Source organism: Lissotriton vulgaris, chromosome 1_2 (genome assembly GCF_964263255.1).
Source record: "Lissotriton vulgaris chromosome 1_2, aLisVul1.2, whole genome shotgun sequence".
Taxonomy (NCBI): domain Eukaryota; kingdom Metazoa; phylum Chordata; class Amphibia; order Caudata; family Salamandridae; genus Lissotriton; species Lissotriton vulgaris.
The window spans coordinates 348400270-348426394 of record NC_141686.1 but is presented as its reverse complement, the minus strand read 5'-3'; the positions used below and the strand labels follow the sequence as shown (position 1 = coordinate 348426394).

General features: G+C 46.6%; 2 protein-coding genes across 3 annotated transcripts in view; one reads left to right on the top strand and one right to left on the bottom strand.

The window, feature by feature from the left end:
- The window catches only part of LOC147736753 (uncharacterized), a 176961-nt gene that overhangs the window by 38802 nt on the left and 112034 nt on the right, over window positions 1–26125 (bottom strand). Inside the window, exons 2-3 of one of the 2 annotated variants that reach the window (XM_086953467.1) lie at window positions 5911–6030; window positions 4568–4723 (exon numbers count right to left, since the gene is read on the bottom strand). In XM_086953467.1, the coding sequence (XP_086809593.1) occupies window positions 4568–4723; window positions 5911–6030 (276 nt within the window). The remainder of the gene's footprint in view (window positions 1–4567; window positions 4724–5910; window positions 6031–26125) is intronic. The other variant, XM_086953468.1, reaches the window with a different exon arrangement.
- LOC147736754 (uncharacterized) overlaps window positions 22790–26125 on the top strand; it is a 52751-nt gene continuing 49415 nt past the window's right edge. Inside the window, 1 exon segment of the mRNA XM_086953585.1 lies at window positions 22790–22841. Within this exon segment, the coding sequence (XP_086809711.1) occupies window positions 22790–22841 (52 nt within the window).

Sequence of the window (26125 nt, the reverse complement as noted above, 5' to 3'; positions counted from 1 at the left end):
ATTCAGGCGGGCTCAGCATGTGGGCGTAGCATAGGTCGCATTAAATAACAAACTGTTTTTCCGACTAAACATAGATGATCAGACGCCTCGGAACATCCAATGGACTACATATCCCTACAAGCTTTGTACCCAGAAGTAAACATAAGTAATTGACGCAGAGTGTCTCTATGTAGCGATTGCGACTGAGAGTTGCGCTGAACACGGCAACCCGAGTGAATTAATCAGCCCCACAGGTATTGATCTGACTAACGACAGAGTGCAAGGTTCGGCCATTACGCAAAAATGCTTAGAAAAATCGCCCGCCTCACGAGCAGTTTTTCCCTCTCGTAGGTTCCCCCCGATTGCGCCACCCCCCCCCCCCCCCCCTACCAAGTTGTACGAGAATGGAGGGTTTGCATAAGACCTGCCGGACGAAAATAAGTAAGTCAAAAACCTCCCCTGTAAACACACACATGTTTGACTAAATGGTGACGCTGACGAATGCTGATATGTGCTTCAGGTCTAAAGGTGAAGGCGCTGAGTTTCAATGAGACGTGGGATCACAAGATTGATGTAAGTCTAGCTCCCCTTGATATTTGGTAAAATGACAGTTTCAAAGTAGATATCTTTATGAATTGGTGGTTGATTACTGTCAGTTTTGCTTTGTTTTTAGTACAGTTCCTACCGTTGGTTTAATAAGGTAAGAGTGTTCTAGGAGATAAAGGTGGTGAGCAGCTAGTTGTTTTTTGAAGATGAAATGTTAGAACAATGGGGCATATTATCAAGGGGGTTTATCTCCGCTTTTTTGGCTTTAAAAGCCAGGAAAGCGGAGGTAAAATTATCTCCCTATTACCTAGCTGTCGCTAACACCAGTTAGCTACAGCTATTAGGAGATAGCGACCATCTTGGGCCCCACTTTCCATGTCAGTGATATTTATCACTAATGACATGCAAAGTGGGCGTGCCAAGATGTTAGCGACTGGAAAACAGTTGCTAACATCGCTATCTCCTATTACCAACTTTTGGAGATATTCGCGCTAAGCGCGAATATCTCCAAAAGCTAACACCTGCCCTTAGCAGTTCTTAGCCATGTTATCCAATGGGAGGTGGATAACATGGCTAAGAGCATTAGCTCGGTAATGCATGAATATCGCGGACTTTTCAGCGATATTCATGCATTGCGGTCGATTTTTATCGCATTTGCGATAAACCTTGGTAATACCAAGGTTTATCTGTGGTAAAAATCGCCGCAGCTCAGCGGTAAATTTTTGTCTCTAACCAAGCAATAGCGATAATTATCGCTATTGCTTGGTAATATGCCCCAAAATCTTTCTCTTTTGTCTTCCAGCTATTGGGTACTGAAGAGAACTCCACAGCTACGAGGAGTTCGAAACGCGTAGACCAGTTGTTTTATTAGCCATAAGAAAAGTCTAAGAAAGCTTTAGATTGTGTTTGGAAAGATTAAAGGACAATTTAGGTTTCAATGGCATTTTCTCAAAACCATAAAAGATAGATTTGTAAATACATAGTGCTAGCTGTGAATGTAGCGGATATATGTCGAAATGAGTGTAAAGGTTGAATGAGAGATTGAATGGGGGAAATTGAGACATGTAAATGTTTTAATGTGTTATTTTTATTGCAATCCTGATTTGAAAGATGTAAATGCATTGTAAATTTGAATTTATTTTGCTATGACAAAAGATTAATTAAAATGTAAAAGATGTATTCATGACAAACTAGAGGTCTGTAGCACATGTTGTTTTTTCCAATATGGTTGCACCAAGTAGGTTATAATTAAATGAACAGTATTGGCATTTGTTCCGTTTAATATTTGACACCATTAAGCAGGACAAATTGTGGGCCCTGATGGGAAGAATGGGCATGGAAGAATGACTGATTTCCTTCCTACGCAGGTTACACACTAACCCCACAGTTGTTATAAGATACAGTACCCAATGGGAAAAGACCAAGCCGATTGTCTCTATAAAACATGTTCGGCAAGGGTGCATCATAGTCCTGTTTCTCTTTTTAATGTACACAAATGGCCTAGAACCTTTTTTATTGGATAAGGAGATTGAATTTCATTGAATTTGTGGTAACCATGTCGCAGTACTATCATATGGAGATGGCACAGTGTTAACAGCAGTGACGACAAATATCCTTCAAAAATCATTTAATGATTTTTCAGATTTTATATCGTCGTTTGAATTAAAAGCCAATTTTATTAAATCTTATACCATTGTGTGTCTCCATATCAACGAAAAACAGAAATGTTGCTGTAAGGGGCAAAAGAATAGATGAGTTGAACAACTTTACGTACTTAGGGAACCTATTCAACAACCAGATGAATTGGGAACCCCTTATTACAGCACGGGTGCAAAACACAAAGACGGCTGTGGAGAGGCTATTACACTTTGCATGCCATTCAGGACACAATCCTGTGAAAGAGCTAGTCTCCCTTTACAAAGCTAAATGTTTGTCTGTGGAAACCTGTGGGGCAGGGGTGTGGGGTCACTGCAAAAGCCACCAACTACAGGTGTTGGATAATACATTTATAAAAAGGTTATTAATGACCCCTATTAGAGCGCCTACATACTTTTGTTATCAAGAACTGGGGTTAAAGTTCGTAGAGGACAGCATAGGTCGTGCACTTCTGCTATTATGGGCACAAATGTGGCTGGCTGGGGAAGTAATGTTCTCAGGGGAAGTAATCAAAGATTGTATTAACTTGGACAGCGCCTTAACAATCCCATGGCTGCAATTTGTAAGAGACAAATTCCAGGAGATAGGACTGGGGTACTTTTATGACATCCCTGAAAGTATTCCCATGAATGGGAAAGTCATCATCAAAGAGGCACATCAGTCTAGGGCCAATACGCGCTACTCACAACACGAGGCGATGGGCCTCTCATGTTTGCTTTTCGGCCCACAGCAATTCTAGCTAACCTTTGCCAGCCATGTACAGATCAGATTTCTTTTAACCAGATTTTGCTGATGCACTTTGCACTTTCTAGTAGCATTTCCGTGTGAAGTAGGATGGGTCAATAACCTCATGCCCTGCCTGTGTGATACTTCGGCAAACCAGAGCACTATGCACTTTATCTTATGAGATATTCTTAAACAACATTTATCAGATGGATTGTGGATCAGCCCCTTCCTCGCCCTCCTATAATCAGGAGCCTGAAAAGGCCAGTAGGGCTGACCTGGGTTGTGTTCTCATAAACACAACTAAATGAAATGAAGACCAGTGTGACCAGAAGTGAGGACAGTATGAGGTGGCTCACAGAAGGCAGGTCAACACCCCGACGCCCTATCGATGAGTTGCTCCTGCTCCACATCTAAAAGGAATCTTTTGAGGCCTCAAATAACCGGTCCAATGATCATTGCTGGGATTGGAGCTGAAGCTTGCATCTCCTTTCCTCCTTAGCCAAGTTGTTGACCAGCTTTTCTTTTTTAGTTTCCTGCTTCCCACTAAGAGACCTTCCTACATGCCCGTAGTCTGGGAACCAGTGCTCCCCCCTAATGATTACTTTTATAAGTAACATAGAGGAGCAGGGAGAACTCATCTTTAAGAAAACTCTACATGTTGGAAATCTTTATCCCTGGTCCATACCTGTGAGAACATATTTGAGGCCAAGGAGAAACCTGTACGGAGGCGTGTTTAGTTAAAATCTGAATTCCCATTATATGATTACTATGACAAGACGCTGGTGGCTGATTATGTGGAGTCAATCTAGGGGAAGGTTGATATTATTACAACTGTCAGAGGTGTGTATACTCTTGATTTTGGGGTTACGAGCTGGGGCAAGGACGCATGATACATGGAGTAACGAAGATTATTTGTGAGAAGTCATACACTATATCTACATTTTACACCTCTCTGTCACAGATGTCACAGTCACACATTGAATGCATGTTGCACATCCCCTCAGTTGTAGATGTCAGAATCATAGGCTGCATGCACCCTGCACATTCCCACTGTTACAGGTGTCAGAATCACAGAATGTATATACCCTGCATTTCATTTCTGTTACTGAACATACCTTTGCTTTTTATTTCAGGGTATGTTATGTTAATTTATGGTATGTTATGTTATGTTATGTTAGAGTTTTTTATAAAGAGTAAACAGCTGCCCGAATCGGTATTCCCAGTGCTGTCAAGAGAATAAACGACAGGTGTGTCCAATGGATGGGACATCTTGGGGACTGCGAGGAGGGACATGTCATTAGATCTTTGAGCTCTTGAAGCAGTCTATGAGTGATAAGGTGTTAGTACATGAGGGCTTTAACTTGTGGGCAATGCACAGGGCCTTACAGTCTATCTGTCTTTGTGGGTGCCGAAGCAGTTGTGTGAGAGCAAAGCATCCACTCAGTTACACATGACGGAGTCGCAAACTGTATGTACTCTATACCTACTTTGTATTACAGATATAAGAGTCACAGACTGCATGTACCCTAAACATCTCCTCTGTTTCAGGTGTAGGCATCACAGACTGTACATACCCTGTACACACCCTTGGTTTCTTATAACAGAGACAAACACTGTGTGCATTCTGGTCAAAGGATGTCAGAGCCATGAACATACATACCTTGCGCATCTCCTCCATTGCAGAAGTCAGAGTCGCAGCAAGTTCTGCTAATTCCTAAATCGAAAACTGAGTTCTTAAAGGCTAAGTCTCTTTCGCAGACTGCTTTCTGGGAAGGATCCAGACAGTCCTTGAATGCAGTTAGAATAACATTATTCCCTGTTGGCAAAATGCACATTGTGAGTTCCAGAGCAGACATGAGTAAGCAGTATGAATAAAACAGCCCCTTGAAAAAGCATTGGTTTGGTGTGTTAAAATAATTCGTAGAATGTTTTTCAGCAAATGTCAATTTTAAGTGGGGAGAAAAATTCCTCTTGAACATTTTGGAATGAGGTACTACATCTCGCACCGCCCTAAACAATGCTTACTTAATAATATTCTGTCACTGGTGTCACTCTCATGCCTTTATAATGTTTCCACAATTCTATCCTCCCATATTTTCTTCCAGAGACTGTTTGCAAATAAGTACTTTGAAATCAGGCAGGCAAGAGAACTGAGGCTGACAAGGTTGGAAATGTATACTAGACACCACATATTAGTGAATCACAAGTTGCTGCCAGGTGGATGCAATGGAGGGGCATTTTGAAGTTCACAGAGGACGGTTACAACCAACGCATGAATGGCCAGAATCAGTTCTTCAATTGTGCTGGTGTTTTCTGGAGCTAGGCACCTGCACTTATTTCATATCAGCGGCACAGGTTCATGACCATTCACCACATGTTGGCTCTGAGACTCTGGGGCAGATTTACAATAACTGGCATATCCCTGCATATCAGCAGGGATGTGCCAGTTATTGTGCGCCACGCCTCCGCCACCATGGATGCGCCGTATTTACAAAGTGGGGCACCATGGGGCAAAAACGGCACAGATGCGTGACACATCTGTGCCTTAAAGGTGGCACATTGATACATCTCCCAGATCCATCACGTTGGAAATACCCCAGAGCATGGCGCCTCTTCTGCGCCGCCGCTGCGTCACAAAAGTGATGCAGCGTAAAGGAGGCACAAGGGGCTTGTAAATCTGCCCCTCTATATTTAAAAAAAGCATATGAGCAAAGTGTTTAACAATTCAGTATAGGAATATTAAAATATTAATACCAAGGTGCCTACTCAGGCCCATTTTACTGCTTTGGCTCACATAGAATAATCCAAATTGTCATACTTTTAGGACTGTCATTGTATGTAGTTGTTGCTGGTGCTGGTATCTGGCAGCGCTGACAGGGGCTGCAGGAAGTGCAATCTGCACTGGCCTCTTAAGAATGTTGTAATCATTATTTTACAAAATGATCACTGACCATAATGTTGACAATTAAGTCGCATTACCTAAATGTGGCAAGTGGCACTCACCAACTGTGTTGTTCTCCAGCCCTTTGATGCAGTGAGTGACGTCAGGAGAGCATTGCTTGAAGATCCCTGAGCATTGGCTGCTGCCGGTAGCAAGACACTGCTCGCAAAACAGGCAATCTGCTGGGAAAAATTTAATTAATTCTAGAGATCTGAAAATAATTGTGCTTTTAATTCAATACGTGTAAAAAAGGTATTAATGTTATAGCCTTAGAGTAGGGCCCTTTCACTCTTTGCAAATGATTTAGGAATAAGGAGAGGCCAAGAAACGTCTGGGGCTGTATTGTACATATGGTGCATTTTCCTTGTTTGCACCAGGCACATCTTTTAAATGTGCTATATTAGGATCAATGGAGTAATAACTAAACAATTGCCAATACTGAGAAATTCTCATGAAAACATTTTGTTCACAACAATATATGAATAAAACATACACCTGCCCTTGGAAATACATTCATCAATCTTTGCTTTTATTTAAAAAATGAATAAACCATGTTTTATCCAAAGTACGTCATGTACATGTATGAAACGACAATGACTCCAACCACAGAGACAAAATCCTATATACAACTCGCTACATTTAAAGTGACATCCCCAACCACTCAAATTCTTTCACTCACACAAACAATCCAGCAATCTTTCCAAAATCACACTACATACTCACTCTTTTCATCCAAACAAACACCAGTGTTCAGTAAAACTGGTAACAACACAAACTAATCCCCACGTCAAATAAAAATTCAACAACACTTCTAACAAATGAAGGAATGGTTCTAAGTAAACAGTTATCCAAACATAAACGTCTTAATTTGTTCAATTGAAAAGTTGATTAATAACCATAATTCATTTGACAGGGACAAATAAACGGGGTCGACACGTTTCGAACCAGACCCTTTTGTCCGGTTCTCTTCAGGACCGTAAATATTCTTGTGAGAAGCAGCAGAAGCTACGTCTTGTTCGCTCAAGAAGATGTTTGAAAATAATCAATATGTGAGGTCTCTGTGGAATGGCCGTTTCACATCATTTGTACGTGTTCCTTCAGCTCAGCCAGAGAGGGCTGTGAAATCATCAGATCGGAGCCGGCTCAGTCCAATTTTCACCGATAAGCTATCCAGGCTGATGAAGGCTGATAGCCAAGCCAGAAACCGGTCCTTGGATGCTTGATAAGATAGAGGGGCAGATTTACTAACATTTGAAACAACACATAGCAGCAACCAAAGCTGATGCGCTGTGGTGCATCAAAATGCAGAGTAGAACTGCACAGCATCTACATAGCTATTGTGCTGTTTACCTCTCTGCCTGTGCTGGAGCACTTGTGGCTGCCTCGTGCCATGCACACGCACTTGCACCATAGTGAACTTGAGTTGGGACACAAGTCTCATGTTTGATGGAGCTCAAGTCAAGGAACAAATTAGATTCATTGGTACAGATTTTGTTTCATATTTCATGACAAAAAAAGGAAATCTTTAGAAGCTGAGTCACATTGAGGTAATGTCCTGGAGGAAACACCTGACAATTATAAGTCTTCGATCAGTATTATCAGCAATGCCTGAATGGTTCTACCACTTAAACCTGACACAATTCCAGCATCAAACCACCTTAGACAGATGAAGGAGTTAAGAATTACTAACTGCCTGAGAGAGGACTGTGGAAAGAAGAATGGGAAACATTTGCTTCCACCTGTGCCTTGACTCTGTGGACACAGACGGCCTCTGAAATGGCTGGTTTAACTAGCCACTTGCTTCCCCACACTCCCAACATTCAAGCAAATATATTTTTGTGATCAACTTATGGAAACTGTGACAACAGCTCTGAATGTGATGACCCTCAATCCTGCACCTGTTGCGTTGTTTGACTGCACTGTCACAGGAAGACACGTCTCAGGGTACAGGGCTAAGAATTGTGGCAGGGTCTAGCAAGGCATAACCTCAGGCAGACCCTCAGGTCAACTTGGGCACCCTCTGAAGTCCACACGTCACTGCAAATAATTCCACCTAGAGCCCACCTTGGAGCACACCAAGGGGGGTCCCTAGGACAGCACCAGATTTTCAGTTTGTGGGTGGGGATTCCCCTGCAATTACAGGTTGACCAAAATTGAGATAAACAATGGAACATACAGGGTAAGACAGGGACAAAGGGAACAAGGGCAATCATATGATAGTAGAGGGGGTCAGCTGGGGACATTTAAACTTACAGCTAATATCTGGAGAAAAGTGGGCTCGGTCCTGATCATTACTCTCTTGAAATCTATGTGCACCTTTAAGTAAACTCAAAATAATTCCGACTGTAAAAGGGCACGCTCATCTTACCTCCAGTTAACAGTGCCTGGAGCATGGCCACAGCTGCAAGGAAGGTCCTCATGGTGCTAAGTGAGTAAGAAGAAGGGTGATGGAGTCTCTGTGCCTGATCACCTGCCTGGGTGCTCTGTTCATCTTGTGCTCAGGACATGTCTTTTATCCTGTCACAGAAGAGGTGGGGCACAGGATACCTGAGCTCTATACACAGGATGTGGCTGCACCCTGTGTGTGTGACTGGGTGCACTTCACTGGTTACTGGCATCACTCCTTAGAAATGTATTAAAAGAAAACGTATGACATGATGTAAGGCAGAATTATTGAGTAAATAATAAGTTGTACTGAGGCCATGCTTGTAAGTGCAGAGCTCAATTCCATCCAAACTAACACATATACATATGTACACAAATCATATCTATTATTTGTAAGCTACAGAACATCCAGAACGCCGCCGCAAGACTGGTCCTCAACCTGCCAAAACACTGCCACATCTCCCAGCACCTGCGCACACTCCACTGGCTGCCCGTCGAGGCGAGAATCACCTTTTAGATGCTCACCCACGCACACAAGGCCCTCCACGGCACCGGACCAGCATACCTGAACAGCCGACTCAAATTCCACACACCCCAAAGGACCCTACGATCAGCCCAGCTTTCCTACGCCGTGGTCCCCCGCACCAGAAAGACCAGATCGGGAAGCCGCTCCTTCTCCTTCCTCGCGGCCAAAGCATGGAACGCCCTTCCGCTCCACCTCAGACAGACAGCATCGCTCCCCATCTTCGCAAGAAACCTCAAAACCTGGCTCTTCGACAGACCCCCTCCTTGATGGAATGGAACCTGCACCCCCCCACGCCCCCCCACCCCTAGCGCCTTGAGACCCTTACGGGTGAGTAGTCGCGCTTTAACAAACTCCTGATTGATTGATACATGCAGTAGCCCTTCAGTTTACGAGTTGGCTCAGGATTCTGTCGGAGGTGGTATTTGGAAATTCCTTGCTCACTCAGCTCTCCCTCTGAGTCGCTGGCCTGAGAAGCAGTACCACTTTTGGGAGTGCCTCCTGGTGATCTTGAGCATTCCTCCACAGGGGGGAAACCTCCCACGGCCAGTTCCATACCAGGAACCACACCCGGGCTGCTGGAGTCGGCTGCTTCATCATCCGGGTCAGGGCGTTGTCCTGTTCCAGTTGGGGCTGGCTCAGCTCCGCAGGAGCAGCAGGGGGAGAGTGAAACATCTTGAAGTGTGTAATGTTCCTGGCCACTGTTTAACTGCCTCTTCTGGCCATAACACAGATTCATCTACCATGAACTATCACCCAGGGTTTCTTCTCATATGGGAGATTGAATTTGTTGTTTGTCACACAGTTCTGAGGGTTGTATGACATTACAACGCGTGGTATTACCACTCATGCCATTACAACGCTGTTTTTACAGCGCAAGTCGTTACAATGACTTGCGTTGGAGGGCGCTGGATAGTGGAATAGTTTATTTTCTATTCCAACTCCAGCCCACGTTACAGTAGGGAAGGTGTTGGAATAGAAAATTAAACTATTCCCTATCCAACAGCGCCCTCCAGCGCAAGTCGTTGTAGTAACTTGTGTTGTAAAAGCAGCGTTGTAATAGCAGCGCGGGGTAATGCCTGCATTGTAAAGGCTGTTCCCCGTTCTGAGCAGGTCTAGGTCACCCACTTTGAACTTTGATGGTCGAGCCATCCGGCGACGGCTGATTTGATCATGATATTGTTTCCTGTGATCATCTACCTGGTCATTGTTTGGACGACTGGGACACCAATGCGTGTGGTGTGGAATGGTGTCAGCGACCACTCGGCCCATAGACAAGTGCCCGGGAGCGACCCCTGTGGTGGAATGAGGTGTTTGGCGTTAGCTTCTCAGGAATGTGACGTTGGCAATCTCCACTGACTGATCACTTTGTTTAATGTTTGAATGATTTTTCCCACATCCACGTTGGCTTGCGGCCACCGAGGGGTGATTCTTCTGTATTGCTCTGTGCAACACACCTTCTCAAAGTGATAGAATTTGCCACATCTCACATCTGTTGCCCTTCGCCGGACGCTCCGCCGCATTGTGGGGCACTCCTCCGCAGTACCTGCAGTTCGCATGTGTCTTGGCGCTGCTGTTCTCCCTGGTTCTTTCGTACCCTGTCGGGGCACTATCTTGGTGGTCACTGCATTGACCGGTTCCGCTTTGACGGGTATCTGTAGTCCCACCTCCATGTGGGCCTCCCTGGCTTTGGACTACTCTTTACTGCGCTCCAGTGTCAATATGTCTGTCAGGGACTTGGCCGATTCTTCAAGGATTCGTTCTCAGAGTTTCGCTGATGCACAGCCCTGGAATATTTGTCCTCTGATCTCTTCTGTTTCATGACAAAACCCGCACGTGCTTGCAAGGTTCTTGAGCCCCGTATGGAATGTGTCCAGCAATTCGTCGGGTAGCTGTCATGCCTGCTGGAAAATGAAATGCTCATAATCCTGATTCGCCATTTGCTCAAAGTAACCTGCTAGAGTGTTGAGGAGGGTGTGGTGTGACTTGGGGGTTGCCTCTGCCTGCGTCTTGGTGATTCTGTGGATATCCTTCCCTCCCAGCTGTCATTCAAGTCAAGTCAAAGAATTTATATAGCGCGCTACATACCCGGAGGGTCTCAAGGCGCTTGAAGAAGGGTGGGGAGTTACTTGTCGAATATCCAAGTTTTAAGTTGCTTTCTGAATGCTAGGTGGTTCTTAGTGAGACGAAGGTGAGTGGGGAGTGAGTTCCAGGTTTTAGCTGCGAGGTAGGAGAAGGATCTACCTCCCATGGTGGTTTTATTGATGCGAGGTACGGTGGCAAAGGCTTGGTTGGAGGATCGTAGCTGGCAGGAGGGGGTGTAGAAGGAAAGTCGTGTGTTGAGGAATTCGGGTCCAAGTTCGTAGAGTGCTTTGTGTGCGTGGGTTAGGAGGCGGAAAGTAATCCTCTTATTGACGGGAAGCCAGTGGAGGTTTTTCAGGTGGTTAGAGATGTGGTCTTTACGCGGGATGTCTAGTATGATTCTAGCTGATGCGTTCTGGATGCGTTGGAGTTTTTTCTGGAGTTTTGCGGTGATACCGGCGTATAGGGTGTTTCCGTAGTCCAGGCGGCTGATAACCAGAGCATGGGTGCCCGTTTTTCTGGTGTTGGTGGGGATCCAGCGAAATGTTTTTTTGAGCATGCGAAGAATGTTGAAGCAAGATGATGAAACGGCGTTGACTTGTCTGTTCATAGAGAGTGAGGAGTCCAGGATGACGCCCAGGTTCCGTGCGTGGTCCGTCGGGATGGGTGCTTTTCCAAGGGCCTCTGGCCACCAAGAGTCGTCCCATGCGGAGGGGGAGGTACCTAAGATAAGGACTTCTGTTTTGTCTGAGTTCAGTTTCAGACGGCTGTGCTTCATCCACTCGGCTACTTCTTTCATTCCTTCATGTAGGTTGGTTTTGGTGGTGTTAGGGTCTTTGGTGAGTGATAGGATCAGTTGAGTGTCATCCGCGTAGGAGGTGATGTTGAGGTTGTGTTGGCGAGCGATGGCCGCGAGGAGGCTCATGTATACGTTGAAGAGGGTGGGACTGAGTGAGGACCCTTGGGGTACGCCGCAGATGACTTCGGTGGCCTCTGACTTGAATGGTGGGAGGCGGACTCTCTGGGTTCTTCCGGTGAGGAACGAGGTGATCCATTCCAGTGCTTTTCCTTGGATTCCGATGTTACTGAGGCGCTGTAGAAGGGTGCTATGGCAGACTGTGTCGAAGGCCGCGGAGAGGTCGAGGAGGATGAGGGCGACTGTGTCTCCATTGTCCAGTAGAGTTCGAATGTCGTCTGTTGCAGCGATGAGGGCGGTTTCGGTGCTGTGTTTGGCTCGGAAGCCGGACTGTGAGGAGTCGAGGGATTTGTTGGTTTCGAGGAAGGCGGCGAGCTGGTTGTTGACGGCTTTCTCGATGACTTTGGCCGGGAATGGAAGGAGTGCGATGGGGCGGTAGTTGTTGAGTTCGGTGGGGTCAGCTGTGGGTTTTTTCAGAAGGGCGCTGAGTTCGGCGTGTTTCCAGCTATCCGGGAAGGAGGCGGATTTGAGGGAGCAGTTGATGACGTCTCGGAGGTGTGGTGGTATGATGGAGTCTGCTTTGTTGAAGATGTGGTGAGGGCATGGGTCTGTGGGGGATCCTGAGTGGATAGAGTTCATTAGGTGGATGGTGTCCTCAGTGGAAATTGGGTTCCAGTCATTAAGGATGTTCAAGGGGGGTGAAGGTCCTGCAGAAGGTTGGGTGGGTTGGTTTCCGGGTCGGTTGTCGAAGCTGTTGTGGATGTTTGCGATTTTGTTGTGGAAGAACGAAGCTAGGGAGTCGCAGAGGGCTTGAGAAGGGGTGATGTCGTTGGAGTTGGCTGAGGGGTTGGTAAATTCTTTGACGATGTTGAATAATTCCTTGCTGTTGTGGGCGTTGTTGTCTAGTCGGTCTTTGAATGCGGTTTTCTTGGCAGATCGGATTAATTGGTGGTGTATGCGGGTGGCGTTTTTGAAGGCGTCCCTAGTGCTGGTGTTTGGGTCTTTTTTCCAGCCCTTCTCGAGGGAGCGACAGAGTTTCTTCGATTTCTTAAGGTCATCGTTGAACCAGGAGGCGTTTTTGCTGCCTAGTTTGATTTGACGTTTTTTCAGTGGTGCTAGGATGTCGGCGCTGCTGGATAGCCATTGGGTGAGGTTAATGGCTGCTTGGTCGGGGTTTGAGGAGTGGGTAGGGGGGTTTTGAAGAAGGGATGAGGAGATCTGGTCGATAGTGATTTTGTTCCATTTTCTTCGCAGAGTAGGTTGAGGATGGTTGTGAGTTGTGGTCTTGTTGTAGAAAAAGTGTACGCAGCTGTGGTCCGTCCAGTGGAGAGTAGTGGTGTGACTGAAGGAAACATGTTTGCTGGAGGTGAAGATAGGGTCGAGTGTGTGAACTGCGGTGTGGGTGGGCGTAGAGACAAGTTGTTTGAGTCCGAGGTTGGCGAGATTGTCCAGGAGGGAGGTGGCGTTGCTGTTATTGCTCTTTTCCAGGTGAAAGTTGAGGTCACCCAGCAGAATGTATTCCTCGGAGGGGAGGGCGTGTGGGGTGATAAAGTCCGTGATAACGTCGCTAAATTGTGCGCGGGGTCCTGGAGGTCGGTAGAGGAGTGTGCCTCTGAGTGTGGTCTTGGGGTCGGTGTGGATCTGGAAGTGAAGGTGTTCGGCGCTGGTAAGGTTGACGTCTGAGCTGGTTGAGATGCGGATGGAGTTCTTATGGACGATGGCGATGCCTCCTCCTGTTTGGTCGATGCGGTCCTTACGGATGATCTTGAATCCTTCCGGGATGGCAATGGTGATGTCTGGGGCTGATGAGGCGTTCATCCATGTTTCTGTTAGGAAGGCGACGTCGGGAGAAATGGTGTCTAGTAGATTCCAGAGGTCGATGGCGTGCCTGTGGACCGATCCGGTGTTGAGCAGGATGCATTTAAGGTGGTTGGTGTCGGAGCTATGTTTGGTGTTCGTGGATGAGGAGTTGGTCTTGGTGCAGTCGAACTTGCAGGAATTGCAAGAGAAGGGTCCATGGGTTTGGCCAGGGGCGGCTTGGGCGCAGTTGGAGAGTCGGCCGCGGTTAAGGGCTAGGAGGGTGGTGGCATCGTAAGTAATGTGGGGTGGGTGGGTGGGAAAGGGGCTATGGGGACTGGCGCTGGGCGCGGTCCAGGCGCGGATGGGCGTAGACGGGCTTACCTTTGGCGCACCTTGGGCGTGGCCGTAGCGCGTGGACGCTGCGCGTGCGGACATCTGTCATAAATGGAGAGAGGAGGGGGCGGAGCGTGGGAGGGGCAGCAGCTGGGAGGCGGTAGCAGGGAGGAGGGGCGGGCCAGGGAACACACAAACAAGATGGAGGGTCAAAGGGAGAGTAAGGCAGGGGCAGCAGATGCACCACGGCACCGGGGGCACAAACCAGTTCCCAGCGTGATGCAAATTAAATAAATAAATACAGCGCGAGTCGAATTAAATAAATAAATCACAGCGCGAGTCAAATTAAATAAATAAAAGCAGTTACAAATCTGCAGTCTCGATACGGTACCACCAGCAAGCCAGATCGTGAACAGGAGCTGGGATCAGGGAGCGTGGGGGGAGCGACCGTGCTGGATCAGGTCCAGGTGATCACAGCGCGTCAGAGGAGGTAGGGAGCACTCTATTCGTGGGTGGGAGGGGAGGCGGTAGCAGGGAGGAGGGGCGGGCCAGGAAACACACAAACAAGATGGAGGGTCAAAGGGAGAGTAAGGCAGGGGCAGCAGATGCACCACGGCACCGGGGGCACAAACCAGTTCCCAGCGTGATGCAAATTAAATAAATAAATAGAGCGCGAGTTGAATTAAATAAATAAATCACAGCGCGAGTCAAATTAAATAAATAAATCACAGCGCGAGTCAAATTAAATAAATAAATAACTGCGCGAGTCTAATTAAATAATTAAATAACAGCACGAGGTAAATTAAATAAATAAAATCAGTTACAAATCTGCAGTCTCGATACGGTACCACCAGCAAGCCAGATCGTGAACAGGAGCGTGGGGGGAGCGACCGTGCTGAAGAATTAAGACCCTCTTCTGATCTTTGTGGAACTTGGTAGCTTCAAAAAATATTAGCAGGCGGTGCACCCATTCCTTCCATTTGGGAGCCTGTGCTGAAGGTGGCCCCTCCACCATGAAGGGTTCAATGGGAGGTATGTTGGACATGATTGGAGTCCAGAGGCTAGCACACAGGATTAATGAGACAGTCTTTCCTCACTCCCCAACGTCAGTATGACACACTGTGCAATGCAGGCCAGTCACCTCCCTACTCAGGCCAGTTCTAGGAGGTCACCGGGCACCAGACTGGATCGGACGCTAAAAGGCCAGAGAAGCGCTGAATGTACAGGACGCCGAGTCTTCATAGAAAGGCTGAGCGTGAGAGGGGCCAGACAGGCATGCGCGTGGCTGCCGGCGAGTTGGAGAGCTGCGTGTAGCAGTGAGACTATGCAGGCTAGGATGTGTCTCACCGTGTGCTGGGGTCGCCGTTTGCAAGGCCTTCAGCTGGATCGCTGCCACCGATCTTCTCCTTGACCACCAAGGTCGGACTGCATCTCTGGAGGAACGGAGTGCAGGGTGTGCAGCAGCGGGGCGATTACCGCGTGGCGCGAAGTCCAACGCGTGGCCGCCACTGTGCAGGAGAGCGGAGCACGCCCACCCTCATTGCCAGTTGTTGTGTGCCTCGTGATACAAGGGGACCTTGGTGCTGGGGGGGCACAGATCGCACACTTGGGGCCTGTAGGGTGCAACATTACACTATGCCCACCCTCTCCCTGGAGCACAGCCCAAACAACAGGCAGGTGAAATGAAAATGATGTGCCAGCTGTTTAACAAATATTCTAAAAAAAATAATTTGTTGAGGCGCACCTGCCACAAGTAAAGTGCACAAAACTGCTTAAAATGTTAAAAAAAAACCAGCAAACCTGCCTTGGGGATCGGGTGCTGCGCTCCCTAGTGAAGGGCTACCTTTAAGGAAGTATGCTTTCTCTATAAATTCTTAACAAGCAACAAAAGCACACAGCTACCAAAGATAAAACACAGCCTTAGTAGTGCTGAATCTAAATTAAATAAAAATGCACGTGCAGTCGTCATTATTGTATACAGCTGAAGCTGCCCAAATCAAGCATTTGCAATGCAAAAAGACTCGCATTCACGCAAGACCTATTGCATTGCAAAAGGGAGTGCTGCAGGCAAAAACAACTGGGGTAAGGGAGGTTCGGGGCAAACGAGAAGGCACAGACTTTGGGGAGGTGAACAGGAAGAAAGTAGTGCCCTGCAAGAGTACAAGTAAAGGGGCCAGTAGCCATGGAAGGAAAGAAATTACGACATGACTGTCAGAAGTCAGGACTAAAAAGCCTAAAACCAATTGGAATACAGTATTTAAGACAATAGCAAATGAAAAAGATGGGCGGAGAGTGAGCGGAGCTTACCCCAATCTTCCAAGCTATACTGAATACTGCATGCCTCGGTGATTACACCATTTAATTGGGGCAATGAATCTCTACCCAAAATTTGTTGTGTGATGATATTCGGTCCAGCAGTATCCTCCAAAGTAAGTCCAAGCAAGGAGAGCGTTTAGTGGATGTGCTGACAGCTAATTTACGGAAAGCGTTCCAAAGTAATTTGAATTGCTCAGGTAATATCTACTCCTTTAATGCTAGGAGTATACAGAGCAGGATTGATTATGTCTTTGTTTCTTATAATTGACATTAGTAAATCATTCAATATTATGTTGAGATTAGCCCTCAGATGATCATAATCCAATCATCCTACCATGTTCAAGCTTTCACAAACCCTCTGGAAATAACTGATCAGTCCATCAGTGCTGAGCATGGACAATTTACAAAACAGGAATTGGTTAACTTTGACACTTTGACAAACACAAGACTGAGCTATAATTTCAATAGAATGTTGCATTGTTAACTGGCGATGTCTGCTCAATGTTTTGTTTTAGACGTTTTCAAGCTAGCTCTAACTTTGTCAATGACCTGTTAACATCTTCAAAGACTGGTCCAATAACTTTTAAGAAACATGAGTGTATCAATCACGCTTGTTTGAGTGCATGTTCTGACTTTCACCCAATTTTTGCTTGAGACATGCAAGAGATTATGAAGCTTTGGTACGTGTTTAAGAAAACAATCCTTAATAGGAATAGTTGCTAGCACAAGGCTTGGAGGGCTTGGGTTACTTCCTTTCATCTGCTTTCAATAACAACACAAGTGCTTCACCTGAGCAGTGGGGAAATTCCAGTCACAGCTCAAGTGCAGTGTCACATCTGAGTGAGTATCTCCTTCTCCCAGTTTTTATAATTTCTTAAATGAGAATATGCATATATTTATTTATTTATTTATTTTTCACATTTTTAGAGCGCGCTGTCACCCGGAGGTGTCCTGGCGCTGACTGACTAACATTAGTGTGTGAGAGCTGAGAACTTAGTGTGTGAAAAGCCAGGTCTTTAAAGCTCTCCTGAATGATAGAAGATCAGGCATCTGTCTGAGGTTTAGCGGCAATGCGTTCCATGCTTTCACAGCTCCCAAGGAAAAGCTCCAACCCCCCAGCGAGCTTTCCTGACTCTTGGGACTACCACCAGCCCCTGCTCAGCTGACCTAAGGGATCTTACCGGTATGTACCAATGGAAGAGCAAGGTCATGCAGTGGGGGCCGATGCCTTTCAGTGCCTTGAAGACCACGCACAATGATTTAAAGATTATTCTTTTATGAACTGGTAGCCAGTGTAGCTTCACCAAGTCCCGTGCAGCTGAGGCGAGCTTGGGTGTACCTGTAATCAGACGGGAAGCTGCGTCCTGCAGAATTTGGAGCTTGTTAAGAATCCCCTGTTGAGCATTCAGCGGAAGGCTGTTGCAGTAGTCCAATCGGGAAATCACCAAACCTGTTACCACTGTCTTCTTGTGCTCATCCACAAGAACCGGCAAGACTTTCCGGATGGTTTTTAGCACATAGTGGGTATTTGAGGAAAGGGCATTTATTTGAGGCCTGAAGGATAGAGAGTCATCCATCAGTACACCCAGGTTTTTAACCTTCGTGACCGGTGATGGAGGGGGTCCCCATTTCCTCTGGCCACCAGCGTGGGGACCAGAAGTTTTCTCTGGACCCAAACAGCATCACTTCAGTTTTTGCTGAATTCAGCTTGAGGCAGTTTTCAGCCATCCAGTTGCTGACCTCATGCATGCAACCTCTGAACCTATCGGCTGTGCTGTCAGTTTTACCCGGTAGCAGTAACACCACTATCTGTGTGTCATCTGCGTATGATGTTAAGTTGAAGCCAAAGGATCTGATAACTGGCACCAGGGTAAAAACGTACACATTAAAAAGAGTTGGACTCAGGGAGGACCCCTAAGGAACTCCACAGGGGAGCATAAAAGGGTCAGATTCAAAGGCCCCTAAAGCCACTTTCTGAGTCCTGCCGGAAAAGAAGGCTTGCAGGATTTTAAGTGCCTTTCCTTGAATCCCACAAGCCCCCAGTCGGTCCACCAGTAACTTGTGGTGGACCGTATCAAAGGCCGCAGACAGATCCAGCAGGATCAGGGCGGCTCTGCCCCCTTCATCCATCACCGTTCTTATGTTCTCTGCTGATTTAGTCAGTGCGGATTCTGTGCTGTGCCCCGCCCGAAATCCATGCTGCGACGGATCTAGACGTTGACTTGCCCCCAGGAAGGCACTCGGCTGAGGTTCTCAACAAATACCCTCCATGATTTTCGCTGGAAGGGGTAGCCTGGCAATGGGCCGAAAGTTATTCAGATCAGTCACTTCTAGGTTGGGTTTTTTGAGCAGGGGTAGTATGGAAGCTTGTTTCCATCGCAAGGGAAATTCCCCATTGTCCAGCATGGCATTGAACAACGGGGTAAGACCTGCGGCCATGGAAGCGGGGGCTAATTTAGCCACCGTGGCTGGGCAGGGGTCCGACGGGGAACCTGATTTTATCCTTTGTTATCTGTTCCCGACCTCCTCCTCACTAATGGTGGTGAAGTTAAGTAGCATCACTTTGTTACTGTTTGTCTCAGGGTCAGTTTCTGGGGCTCCGATCTTAACTTGCTTGTCTAGCGGGAGGAAAATCTTTTCCACCTTTTCCTGGAAGAACTTGGCCAGGTCTTCGCATAATTTGTGGCTTGGAGCAATCGCCACTGGTTTGGGGGCCACCAGGGATGATACCGCGTGAAAAAGTTCCTTAGGGGAGTTACTTGCTTCCTTGATGCGTTTGGTAAAATACGCGTATTTAGCTTTTTGGATCGTGTGTTTGTACACTCTCTGCTCAGCATTAAGTAGTCTTCTGTCCTCCTCTCTATAATTTTTCTGCCAAGATCTTTCAAGTTTTTTGCAGAGTACTTTATGGTCCCTAATTTGCTCAGAGAACCAGGGGGCTGAAGAACTTGAACGTGGAGAGTGATACATTTTTGGGGGAGCTAAGTGTAGGCATGCTGCCTCCAGCCAGTTGGTGTAAGTGGTGGCCGTTTTCTCCACAATAACTGAAGGGGGCACCATAGAGGTTCTCAACAAATCCGCTAGTGCCCTACCTTCTATGCTTTTCCACTTCCTAATTATTGTGGGTGGGTTTTTGACCTTGCTCGGTCTGGTAGGGGGGGCTAGGCTAATATCAAAGTGGACAGCAGCATGGTCCGACCAGGAGACCGGGCGAACACCCGTCCTCTCTAGGTAGGGATGGTTTAAAAAAATCCCATCAAGGGTGTGTCCTACCCTATGGGTCGAGCCACTGACTATTTGTTTTAGTTCTACCCCATGCAACAGTTCTATGAGATCCAGAGTATCTGGGTCTGAGTCACTCTCCAGATGAAAATTGAAGTCCCCTAGCAAAGTGAATGTATTGGTGCATACCGCTTCTTCTAACAGGTTAATGAGCCCTATGAGAAAAGGGGTTTTGGGCCCAGGGGGCCTGTACATGAGACAACCCTTGAGGGTTTGATGGTTAGATAGAGTGAAGTTGAAATCTAACGCTTCAAATAGGTCGGTGGTGCCAAGCTGGAAGGACCCTCTGACCGATTTATGATAAATTATGGCCAGCCCTCTGCCTCTCCTCTTTTCTCTATTTTGGACAAGACACACGTAGTCAGGGGGGGCAGCTTTAACAACATCTGGGCCTGAGGCAGCGTCTGTCCAGGATTCTGTTATGAAAGCTATCATAACTTTGGTATCCTGTATTAGATCCGCCAGTTCTATGCTGTGTTTCACCAGCGATCTGGCGTTAAGTAGCAGACATTTTACAGCGGTTTGTTTTTTCTTCTCCAAGTGTTTAAATGAAGCCGTGTAGAGTGTGCTGGTATGCCATAGAAGATTGGGAAGACCCTGCTTACAGTTTGTGCAGAAATGGGGAGTGGTCTGCCAATCTTCCCGCATTTCTAATGTAATGCAGCCTGGAATCTTGCCGTTGCCACGTAGGGCCAACAGGGTGTTGCGGTTATAGGAGTAGCCCGTTGAGGCTCTCAGTAGCACCGAACCAGGGGTTATGGCTCTGGGTGCGGGTCCGGCGCAGACGGGTGCAGACGGGCTCGCCTTTGGCACGCCTCCGGTGCGCCCGCAGCGCTTCCTAGGGAAGGGTGCCATTTTATGCGAGTAGGGGCGGGAGGGGCGGAGCACTAGTCTGCTCGCCCAGCTCCTCCCTAAAGATGGCGGGACCAACGGGTGGATTTGGCTCCTGTTCGAGCCCACCGGTGCAATCTGTGCAATTTTAAAACATAAATGTACAAGAGCACTTTTAAATTAAGCAGCAATTATATCGGGCTTTTAAAACAAAATAGCACGAGCGCTTTTAAAATCAGCGGCAATTATATCGGGCTTTTAAAACAGAATAGCGGCAATATCGCAAAGCTTCAAGTCCCGGTTTCCGCCTCAGGACAGTTCAATCACACCACACACACTATCAATCAGTGGAGTTGCGTTTAGGCGGGGTTTTTATGCGAGTAGGGGTGGGAGGGGCGGAGCACTAGTCTGCTCGCCCAGCTCCTCACTAAAGATGGCGGGACCAACGGGTGAATTTGGCGCTGGTTCGAGCCCACCGGGTGCAATCTGTGCAGTTTTAAAACATAAATGTACAAGAGCGCTTTTAAATTAAGCAGCAATTATATTGGGCTTTTAAAACAAAATAGCAGCAATATCGCAAAGCTTCAAGTCCCGGCTTCTGCCTCAGGACCGTTCAATCACACCCCACACATTATCAATCCCATTTAATCAATCCTATTTAATTACAATAGTACATTTGAAGAACCAAAGACCTGCATGCCAGAAGGCGGTAAAACGCGTATTGGCGGTGCACTCCTCAGTTTGTTACTGAAGCTGATAAGGTGAGCAAGAAACCAGAGAACAAGGAACCCTGAGCAGAAAATAGAAAACATGAAATGCACCATATCATTGTGATGCAAGCCTGTTCTTAGGCCTGTTCTTAGGCATGCTATCTGCATCTTCATTACCCATGGTAAAGGATTTATCGCTCTTTTGCCTCAAAATTAAGGTGGTAGAATTCCAATTTGCAGATTTATTTAAATGTATGATTGTATAATTGATATAATATGCAACAAAATAGAATCTGCACCACAGCTAGCAGGAGCCACAACAAATAGTAGGATGGAATGGGATGAGGTATTTATTGCACAAGATATTAACTGAACATAGATATCGGGATTTTATGGGTTGGTTACATACCTGTTATTCAAGGTTTTGGCCCTTTTAGTGTGGCACACATTTGGATGCAGTATTTACCAGCCAAAAGTCTTCATGCTTTCTTCTACTTTTTGCATTTTTCTTTCTAAATTGTCAGAGGTGTGATATTTATTTTATGCAGTCAATCCTCCACCCCGTGTTAAATATCCCTGAGTAGAAATTATACAAATAATAGATATGATTTGTGTACATATGTATATGTGTTTGTTCGGATGGAATTGAGCTCTGCACTTACAAGCATGGCCTCAGTACAATTTCATATTTACTCAATAATTCTGCCTTACATCATGTCATACAGGGTCATATTACCAACAACTAGCGATAATTATCTCTATGTTGGTTTAGCGGCAATATTTTTATCGCCGAGCTGCGGCGATTTTTATCGCTTAGGAACCTTGCTATTATCAAGGTATATCTCCTAAGCGATAAAAATTGGCCGAAATGCATGAATATCGCTGAAAAGTCAGCGATATTCATGCATTACCGAGCTAATGCTCTTAGCGTTGTTATCCATCTACCATTGGATAACATAGCTAAGAACTGCGCAGGGGCAGGTGTTAGCTTTTGGAGATGTTCGCGCTTAGCGGAGATAAGCCCCCTTGATAATATGCCTCACAGTTTCTTTTAATGCATTTCTAAGGAATGATGCCAGTAACCAGTGAAGTGCACCCAGTCACACACACAGGGTGCAGCCACATCCTGTGCATAGAGCTCAGGTATCCTGTGCCCCACCTCTTCTGTAAAAAACACAGTTGATGGACAGAATGCAGAACAATGTCTTACATTCACCCCAGTACAAAGATCTGGCCCTAAATCCATCGTTTTTTTGCACTCCACACCACCCTAGGTCAGACAATGGCTATATGCAAATCAGCCTTGACCCTGTGCCTCATGGGATCAGTCCAGCCCGAACTACCAAGCCATGTCTTTCCTAGACCGGAATCAAGCATCCAAGGACCGGTTTCTGGCTATCAAGCTATCCAGGCTGAAGAAACCGGTCCTTGGATGCTTGATTCCGGTCTGGGAAAGACATGGCTTGGTAGTTCGGACTGGACTGTTCCCATGAGGCACAGGGTCAGAGCTGATTTGCATATAGCCAGTGTCTAACCCAGGGTGGTGTGGAGTGCAAAAAAACGATGGATTTAGGCCCAGATCCTTGTACTGGGGTGAATGTATGACATTGTTCTACATTCTGTCCATCAACTGTGTTTTTTGCAATTTCCACCTCTTCTGTGACAGGATAAAAGACATGTCCTGAGCACAAGATGAACAGAGCACCCAGGCAGGTGACCAGGCACAGAGACTCCATCACCCTTCTTCTTACTCACTTAGCACCATGAGGACCTTCCTTGCAGCTGTGGCCATTCTCCAGGCACTGTTAACTGGAGGTCAGGTGAGCGTGCCCTTTTACAGTCCTAATTATTTTGAGTTCCCTTAAAGGTGCACATAGATTTGAAGAGAGTAATGATCAGGACCGAGCCCACTTTTCTCCAGATATTAGCTGTAAGTTTAAATGTCCCCAGCTGACCCCATCTAGTATCATATGATTGCCCTTGTTCCCTTTGTCCCTGCCTTACCCTGTATGTTCCATTGTTTATCTCAGTTTTGGTCAACCTGTAATTGCAGGGGAATCCCCACCCACAAACTGAAAATCTGGTGCTGTCCTAGGGACCCCCCTTGGTGTGCTCCAAGGTGGGCTCTAGGTGGAATTATTTTCAGTGATGTGTAGTATTCAGAGGGTGCCCAACTTGACCTGAGGGTCCGCCTGAGGTTCTGCCTTGCTAGACCCTGCCACATTTCTTAGCCCTGTACCCTGAGACGTGTCTCCCTGCGACAGTGCAGTCAGTTATGGTGTCAAACATCGCAACAGGTGCAGGATTGAGGGTCATCACATTCAGAGCATCTGTTGTCACAGTTTGCATAAGTTGATCACCAGAATATATTTGCTTGAAAGTTGGGAGTGTGGAGAAGCAAGTGGCTAGTTGAACCATCCATTTTAGAGGCCGTCTGTGTCCACATAGTCAAGGCACAGGTGGAAGCAAATGTTTCCCATTCTTCTTTCCACTGTCCTCTCTCAGGCAGGTAGTAATTCCTAACTTCATCTGTCTCAGGTTGTTTGATGCTGGAATTGTGTCAGGTTTAAGTGGTAGAACCTTTCAGGCATTGCTGATAATACTGATCGAAGAATTATAATTGTCAGGTGTTTCCTCCAGGACGTTACGTCAATGTGACTCAGATATTAAAGATTTTGTTTTTGTCATGAAATATGGAACAAAATCTGTACCAACGAGTCTAATTTGTTCCTTGACTTGGGCTCCATCAAACATGAGGCTTGTGTCCCAACTCAAGTTCACTATGGTGCAAGTGCGTGTGCATGGCACGAGGCAGCCACAAGTGCTCCAGCACAGGCAGAGAAGTAAACAGCACAATAGCTATGTAGATACTGTGCAGTTCTACGCTGCCTTTTGATGCACCACCGTGCATCGGCTTTGGTTGCTGCTATGTGTTGTTTCAAATGTTAGTAAATCTGCCCCTCTATCTTTATTAATGCCACTTCTCTCTACTTTCCCTTTTCTATATATTCTGCCTTTCTCTGCCTCTTTCTTTCCATTTCTGTGTTTCTGTCATCCTCTCTCTGTCTCAGTCTGTTATAATATTATTGCCCTCAGCTGGTGCTCATCTCTCTCATTTTCTGTTCATGTTCCTTCAGTTTTTACTCTCCAAACAGCTAGAATTCTCTGATTTTTTTTTATTTTCCATTGTATGTTGTACCATTGACCACCAGGTGCCACATCACAGAACTGCACTTGGGGCACAGCGGGCGTTCGCGCCTGCTTTGCGCACTCCAGGTACGTTGGTATTACGGAAGGGGCCTCGGACACTTGTGTATCCCCTTCTGTAATAACGATAGCGCTGTCACACATAAAGCGCCAGTGCTATCATCCGATAGCAGTCACACATTTGCATGGGAGTGTGAACTATGCAAATGAGGGATTCCCGTTGTCTCTAAGCCCCTGCCATATTACAGATGTGGGCCGAGACAGAAACTCTGTCCAGAGGGGCACTAAAACATGGCACACTGTCAGTGTGAAACACAAAAGTGTCAAAGGGTCTGAAATAGAAATCTATGTGTGACACATTAAACTGATACTGTCTGTAACAACCCACTTGATAGAAATGACATAGAAAAGTGTCCTGTGATCCCTATAAGACCTATCAGGATACCCATCAGTCACCAGTCGGAACCGCCCGTCATCAATTGGGATTCCTGTGATCCATCTGCTAGGACTGCTACTGTCAGTGTGCCCCCTGATGGCAGCCCTATGAAGGGGACCAACTCACTGCACATGCATGCAAGGGGATTTGTAATCTCCCTAAAAACTGTGGGCAGGTAGCCGCCTGCACTGTGAAACATGGAGCAGCTTCAAAGCAGCTGCTCTGTTTTTCACATTAATTCACTGCTCCCAATACAGCATGATTTTGCTGCTGCCAATGGGGCAGGGCATTGATCCTAACATGGCACATTTAAAAGATGTGCCTGGTGCAAACAAGAAAAATGCACTGTTAGACTGGCACCATTGGAGTGGGTCTCCCTTCCATTTTTGCTGTTGCCTCATGTGTTTTTTCTGGTGTTAGATGCTTTGGGCACTGTGCCACTGGCATCCAGTGCCACAGTGCAAATGCTCCCTATTGTAATTTGATGTATTAATCAGTGGTTCCATGTTTGGCTATTTGGTTTACTTGTCAGACCCTAGTACAGTGCACTGAGTGTGCCCAGGGCGGGTAAATTCAAATGCTGCTGGTGAGCCTGTAGCACTGGTTGTGCCACCCACAGAAGCAGCCTTGTAAAATGTGTCTAAGGTCTGCCATTGCATAGCCTGCATGCAGTCTGGTACTGTCATGCTGACTGGGCAACTGCACCCACTTGCCAGTCCCTAAACTTTCCCTTTTCTTCATATCAGTCACCCCTATGGTAGGCCCAAGGGCAGGGTGCATTGTAAGTATAAGGGAGGACTAGCCCTGATGTGTGTGGCATGTCCTATTAGTGAATTACAGCCATTTTTGTTTTTCACTATTGTAAGGCTTCCTGTTCTCCATAGACCCGAATGGGCTGTTAGAGTTATTACATCTTATAACCCTAACTGACTCAGAGAACATGGTAGAAATTCGAGTTTAGTATGCCTGAACTCAGAATGATAAAATACATATTTTAGTGAAGTTGGTTTTAACATTCTGTGTTTGCAAATGCCACTTTTAGAAAGTAGGTATTTGCTTGTCTAGCCATTCAAACCTGCCTCTCCTAGGTTGTGTATACCTTTGTCTGGTTTTGTGAGTGACAGGGCTGGGGGATTCCAAGAGACAGGCTGAATCAGCCCAGTGGTGAATAGAGAGATCTGCACCTAGATGGGAGGGAGGAGTTGCACCTGAACCTTGAATAGGGCTGTGCCTGCCTTCCACAATGCTGGCCCCGCCTCCTGGGGAGCGGCTGATGTCTTTGTCCTGCACACTGAAAGAAGAGAAAGAGTCCTGTAAACAAAGTGCTCCAGGACTGTACTTGCCTTCCATAATGCTGGCTCCACCTCCTGTGGGGCGTCTGATGTGCATGCCCTGCACTGTGAAAGGAAAGGAGAAGTCTGGTAAACAGAGTGCTTCAGAACTGGTTTGGACTGGG